The sequence below is a fragment of the Tupaia chinensis genome, unplaced genomic scaffold, assembly GCF_000334495.1.
Source record: "Tupaia chinensis unplaced genomic scaffold, TupChi_1.0 Scaffold000146_1, whole genome shotgun sequence".
NCBI classification, from domain to species: Eukaryota; Metazoa; Chordata; class Mammalia; order Scandentia; family Tupaiidae; genus Tupaia; species Tupaia belangeri.
In genome coordinates this window covers 4,802,263-4,809,175 of record NW_006159616.1, presented here as the reverse complement: position 1 = coordinate 4,809,175, position 6,913 = coordinate 4,802,263, and the positions used below count along the sequence as shown (strand labels likewise).

General features: G+C 47.4%; 1 protein-coding gene across 1 annotated transcript in view; it reads right to left on the bottom strand.

Annotated features, from left to right (window-relative positions):
* Positions 1-3,948: 3,948 nt before the first annotated feature.
* The window catches only part of LOC102499977 (aflatoxin B1 aldehyde reductase member 4), a gene marked incomplete in the record, with an annotated part of 13,824 nt that continues 10,859 nt past the window's right edge, over positions 3,949-6,913 (bottom strand). Inside the window, 3 exon segments of the mRNA XM_027770667.1 lie at positions 3,949-4,399; positions 5,922-6,051; positions 6,593-6,692. Of these exon segments, the coding sequence (XP_027626468.1) occupies positions 4,238-4,399; positions 5,922-6,051; positions 6,593-6,692 (392 nt within the window).

Below are 6,913 nucleotides of genomic sequence, written 5' to 3'. Positions count from 1 at the left end.
CCGCGGTTGACTATGTGGGAGTCCAGCGACATAGCCATTACGCTAACTGCTGGTTCCCTGTCTTTTTTTTTTTGAGAGGTTTTTCCTATAGGGCACATGTGCATCAGAAAGAGAGAGACAGAGACAGAAAGCGAGAAATCACTCCCCAGGGGGGATGGCCACGCCACAACCCCCTCTTCTCCATTCTCCTCTCAGGATCTCGGGCACACACACACACATGCATTCAGTGTGAGTTTAAGGCACTGGGTCCTGGACTTGAACCACAGTTGATTACATGGGAGTCCAGCGACGAAGCCATTATGCCATTTGCTGGTCCTGCCTTTGCCCATTTTTTACAAGTTTATTCCTTGAGGGGTTTGGAAAGAGGATTCACTGACAGGGCCTCACCATGCTATAATCCCACCCCTCCACACATCCCTCTAGTCAGCCACAATCATGGGCACACCCAAACACACCTCCTGTGGGCACGGTACCTGAAGCCTCCTACATGGTTCCTGGTATTAACACACGTATTAACACTTGCACCCCTGCAGTTGGGCTCCATTGTTTGGTTGGGCATTCTTTTATTATTAAGTGTCCTGGGGGCTGGCAGGTGGTATGGTATGATTAGGTGCTGGACTCCCACTTGGCAACCTGGTTCAAGTCGTGGATCTGGCGGCTTGTTTTCTGTTCTCTTTCTGTCTCTCTGGACAACTTAAAAAAAAAAAAAGGGACCGGCATATGGCATAGCGGTTATGTCACTGAACTCCCTCCCACATGTCCAACTGCAGTTTGAGTCCTGGACCCATTAGCTTGAAAATCATGCCAGGTGCATGTGTGCCCAAGATCCCAGGAGGAGAATGGAGTAGAAGGGACGGCAGCATGGCCATCTCCTTGATGGGTGATTCCTCACTTTCCTTCTTACTCTGTGTATGTCTCTCTCTCTCCAGCAGCCCATATGCCCTAATGTAAAGACCTCTAAAAAAAAAGAAAAGAGAAGAAATAGTAACAAATAAAATGAAATAGTTCTTAAAACTAAACAACAAAGAGTCCTATATATGTTGTAGATATAAGTTCCTTGACAGATTTGCAAACTTTCTCTCTTCCTACAGATTATCTTTTCATTTTGTTAGTGTTCTTTGAAGCACAGGTTTTAAATGTTGATGATGCCCATTTTATCTTTCTCTGTTGCTTACCTTTTCAGCATCATATCTAAGAAAGAGGCTAAGATCATAAAGATTTACTCTTACATGTTGTTTTAAGAGTTTTATAGTTTTGGGAACCAGCAGTTAGCATAATGGTTATGTCGCTGGACTCCCACGTAGTTGACCGCGGTTCGCGTCCTGGACCCGGGGGCTTAAAACTCACGCCAGGCACGTGTGCGTGTGTGCCCAAGATCCTGAGAGGAGAATGGAGGCGAAGGGATTGTGGCGTGACCATCCCCCCTGGGGGGTGATTTCTCGCTTTCTGTCTCTCTGTCTCTCTGTCTGTCTGGCGAGCGCACGCCCCCTATAGTGAAAACCTCTCCAAAAAAAAAAGAGTTTTATAGTTTTGGGAACCAGCAGTTAGCATAATGGTTATGTCGCTGGACTCCCACGTAGTTGACCGCGGTTCGCGTCCTGGACCCGGGGGCTTAAAACTCACGCCAGGCACGTGTGCGTGTGTGCCCAAGATCCTGAGAGGAGAATGGAGGCGAAGGGATTGTGGCGTGACCATCCCCCCTGGGGGGTGATTTCTCGCTTTCTGTCTCTCTGTCTCTCTGTCTGTCTGGCGAGCGCACGCCCCCTATAGTGAAAACCTCTCCAAAAAAAAAAAAAAAGAGTTTTATAGTTTTAACTTTTAGATCTATGATCCCATTTTGAGGGTTTCTGTATGGTGTGAGGAAGGGATCAGTCCATCAGTCCAACTTCATTCATCCAACTGTCTCAGCACCCTTTATTGAACACTGTTCTTTTCCCAATACAATCATCTTACTCATCTCTAAAACCAATCAACAATATTATACATGTAAGGGTTTATTTTTGAAGTCTCAATTCTGTTCCACTGACTGGTATCTATCCTTATGCCAGCACCACTCTCTCTTTATTACTGTAGCTTGGTAGTTACATTTTCAAGTATGAATTCTCCACTTCTATTCTTTTTTCAAGATTGTTTTGGCTATGCTGGGTCCCTGAATTTCCATGTGAATTTATTTAAAACTACCTCTTTCTTTCTTTCTTTCCTTCATTTATTTATCATGATTATTAAGCCACCCAGTCCAGGACTCAAACCATGGTCAGCCATGTAGGAATCCAGCACCTGAACTACCACGCCACCTGCTGGCCCCTCCATGTGAATTTTTAGATCCGCTAGCTTGCCAATTTCTGTTTAAAAAAATAAAGGGGTGGCAGATGGGCTAGCCAGTAGCATGGTGGTTAAGTTAACTAAATCCCACATAGCCAACTAAATAGTTTGGAGTCCTGGACTCAGTGGCTTGAAAAATGCTGATGTGTGTGTGTGTGTGTAAAATCTCAAGAAGAAAATCAAGAAGGGGGGCCAGCAGGTGGTGTGGTGAATAAGGGCGCTGGATTCCCACATGGCCAACCATGGTTCAGGTCCCAGACCTGGTGGCTTGCTTTCTCACTTTCCCTTTCTCTCTCTCTCTCCCATCAAATAAAGAAAAAAAATAACAATAACAAATGGAAATAAATAAGTAAATCTTTAAAAAAAAAAAATCAAGAAGGACTAAAGTGTGACCATCTCCCCCAGGGGGTGATTTCTCACTCTGTCTTTCACTTTCTGGTTCTCTCTGGTAAGGGCCTATACCCTATAGGAAACCTTTTTAAAATTTAAATAATGATTTAACTTTATTTATTGTAATTATTATTATTTATAGGTTTTTGCCATAAGGTGTGTACATTCACCAGAGGGAGAAAAAGACAGTGAGGGAAAGTGAGAAATCACCCCTCAAGGGCTATGGCCATACCACAATCCCTTCTCCTCTATTCTCCTTGGATTTTGGGCACACATACCGGCATGATTTTAAAGTCACCAGGTATGGGACTCAAACCACGGTTGGAGTCCAGAAATGTAAACACTATGGTATCTGCTGGCCCGATTTACTATTTTAGAATTATTTTATTTAACTTTATTTATTTTAATTTGCCAGGACCAGTGATTCTGCTTCACCTGAGCTGGTCGAACAGAACCATTTGATCTGGGAATTTTCTTCTCCAACCTTGGGTGCCACCTGTTTAGAGCAGCAATTTACTGAGAGAAAACGGGGATCCTAGCTACCTGCACCTTCACCAACAGGAGGCCCAGAACCAAAGATGAGAATCTTATGGGTGACCCAACAGGAAGTTTTAGCTAAGACAAGAGTAAAGCCATTGCCAAGACTGAGAGAGAAAGCTAAAAATGTTTCACAGCATCCTACAAAGAGTTCTTGATCACTTTAAATCAAATTCTCGATTGCTTTAAAGGTAGGTTTTTGCCCAGATGCTTCTATTTCTGAGTATTTATAGAGGCAATTCTGGAAAAGAGAAAATCTATTTCAGGATACATGACCCTTTTTTTCTTTTCTTTCTCCCCTGCCTGCCAAATTTTGCCAGAGGATGCATGTGCTAGCCAGACACAGACAGACAGAGAGGGAAAGTGAGAAAATCACCCCTATTAGGAATGGCCATGCTACGACCCCTTCTCTATTCTCTGGGGTTTTTGGAAATGCACACACTCACACTCAGGCTGTTTTTCAAGCCTCCAGGTCCAGGACTTGAACCATGCATCCAGTCATGTGGGATCCAGCCTCCTTAAACACCATCTTGCTGGCTATTCTGGCCCTCTATCTCTCTTGGGACAAGAGAGCCCCCTTCGACCCCACTGTTGAGAGGTCAGGTTGGTATTCGGGACAGGGGACTGTGGGGACTACATTTGCCCTTGGAAGACTTCAGTTCATGGTTTTGCTTCTTTCTTGAAAGTCCCACGGCAAGATGGGAAGCAAGCTTCAAGCACCAGAGCAGACAAGTTTGGAGGGTTCACTCCAGGCCTGGGCTGCAGCCAGCTCAGGTGCTTACTTTATTCAGACAGAAAGTGCCCGCGTAGGACTCAGCCCCAGCCTTCCCACATTGTGAAGGCAACAGGGAGCAAGGTCGAAATCTAGAAAAATAATGCATGGATCAAGAAGATCAGGAAAGTCCAAGATAAATCAGCTTAAGGCAGACTGGCTAGAGTGGAAGAATAAAGGTGACAAAGGCGTTGGGAGCTCAAGCCACCTTGGGGCCTAGCGGAAGTAGTTGGGACATTCGTGGGCAACCAGGTGCCAGGCTTGCTCGAAAGCTTCCACGACAGCAGGCTCCAGGGCCCCTTCCTCAGTTGCTGCCAGGTTCTGCTCCAGTTGCTCCAGGCTGGACATGCCCAGGATGACCGCGTCCCCACGGGCACCCTGCAAGGGGAGACAGCCAGACATCAACACCCTCTGCATGGCGATTCCAATCTCACACCCCCACCCAGTCCCACTCATGCCAATGTTTGGGGTCTGTGCTTATTTATGCCCTACACAGTCCCAGAAAGTGTAAGGTGCCTTCAACAGTTGTGACTATGTGGCTTTTTTTTTCCTTAAAGTTTTTGCCATAAGGTACATGCACTCTCCAGAGAGAGAGAGAGAGAGGTAAAAGTGAGAAATCATCCCCCAGGGAGGATGGCCACACCACAGTCCCTTCTCTTCCATAATCCTCTCAGGATTTACAGCACACATGTGCATGTACCTGGTGTGATTTTCAAGCCACCAGATATGAGACTCGAACAGTGGTCAGTCATGTGGGAGTCAAACACCTTAACCATTACACCACCTGCTGGCCCTAATGACTACATGACTCCTATACCATATATGTGTTCCCTCCATGGTCATGTACTTACCCACACTAAGCCAGAGGCTGGTTCTGCCACTCTGCGGTTCTGGGAATGGCTTTGTTCCTTAACAACTCTGAGAGTCAATCTTCCCTATCTTCACCACAGCTAAGAGAGTAATGATGTAATGCTCTTAGCTCCCATTCACTGAGCATCTACTATAAATGTATATATTGGGTCATCAGAAAAGTCATGATGGGGAACCAGCAGGTGGCATGGTGGTTAAGGCACTGGACACTCCCACATGGCTGATCATGGTTCAAGTCCCTGACCTGATAGCTTGCTTTCTCACTCTCCCCTTCCAATGTGTCTCTCTCTGGTCAAATTAAAAAATAATATGAATGGGGACCAGCAGTTAACGTAATGGCTAAGTTGCTGAACTCCCATGTAGCTGACCACGGTTCGAGTCTTGGACCCAGTGGCTTAAACTCACGCCGGGCATGTGTACATGCATGCCCAAGATCTCGAGAGGAGAATGGAGGAGAAGGGATTGTGGCATGGCTATCCCCCCTGGGGGGTGATTTCTCTCTTTCTGTCTCTCTGTCTCTCTGTCTTTCTGGTGAGCACACGCGCCCTATAGCAAAAAAAAAATAAAAACTCTCAAAAAAAAAAGAATGAATAAATGAAATTAAATAAAAATAATTCTTTTAAAAAAAAAGTCATGATGCATTTTTGTGTAGAAAAACACAGGACACTACACACTGTCTAAGGCTGAGGCTGCAGAGAAGTTTTAGCCAGGAAGATACAGGACATCAAGAGAGGAAAACCCCAGCTCCCCCAGAGCACAATCATGGGTTTTGCAGTTCAACTTGTGCTAAAGTTTCCACCTAATGGCTGTGGGATTCCCAGTTTCCTCATCGATAAAGTTGGGAGAAGCAGACTCCGTAAGGCCTTAACCTTCATTACAGTTCTTACCACAAAGCCTGGCCCTTAAATAACACATAAGAAAAATGGGAGGCATGCCCAGAAGTGTTGGGAAAAGGACACCCTAGCAGTCACCCACAGGTAATTCTGGCTCCCCTAAAAGCGCAGAGGCCGAGCACTGGGGCACTGGTCACCTGCAGCTGTGAGTGGTGGTACATCCACCGGAGGGCGGCCGAGGTCATGCTGGGGGCACTGGTGCCATACGTGGCCTGCAGGGCCTTCTCCACCAGGGCGATGGCCTTGAAGTGGTGCTCCTTCCAGAAGCTGCACAGGTGGGGAGGGTGACACGGATCAGTACCATGAATGTCATGGGGGTGGGGGGGGTCACAGCCAACCAGGATGGCTGCCCTACCCCAAACCCTGCCTTACTGAAGGGCCAGCATGCTCTCTAACCAGTGACCTTCTACATGGCTGGGCCCCTTGTGAGAGCCGTCAAGGACATCTTCATCCTGGGAACTCAGCAGCCTGACCTTGTCCACCTGGGGTGAAAGGTGGCCAGTTCTGGGTCAGGACTTGCCCCAGGCCTCCTAGCCTCCAACCAGGGTTCTTTCATTGCTTCCTGGCAGGCGATTTCTCAAAAAATAATTATGAGTTGGAAGATCACAAGACCATGGGACCCTCATTTCCTCACAGAGGTCCCGAGAAAATAAGAAATCCCACAGAGTTTGGTGATTTCTGCAGAATTCAAGAGACACATGTGAGGGAGCCAGGAAAGGCCCAGATCTCCCAGGAAAGTAGCCCACAACTTCTACATTTCAAAGGGGACCTCACTCCATCCATCCTGAGGCTGACACTCGCAGCTCACCGATTCCTGTAGGTCTCAGCCCAGGTATTCCCAAAGAAGCGGCCCACTGGTTGTTTCTGGTCCTTGTCCTCAAACTTGTACTTGCCGGTCAGCAGGCCCCCTGTGAAAGGCTGCAGTGAGACCCCCTAACCCAGAAGCTCCCAGAGGCTGCCCTAACCCTCATGGCTCTGAACTGCAGGACAGGGGAACCAAGAAGGCATGGAGGACACAGCCCCGCCTCCCCCTGTCAACCCCCTCTCCAATCCTGGGTTGGGCATCCACTGGGTCAGGAAGAGGCAGAGGCAGAGGCGAGGTTGGGGCAGCCCCCACCCACCACGCAGA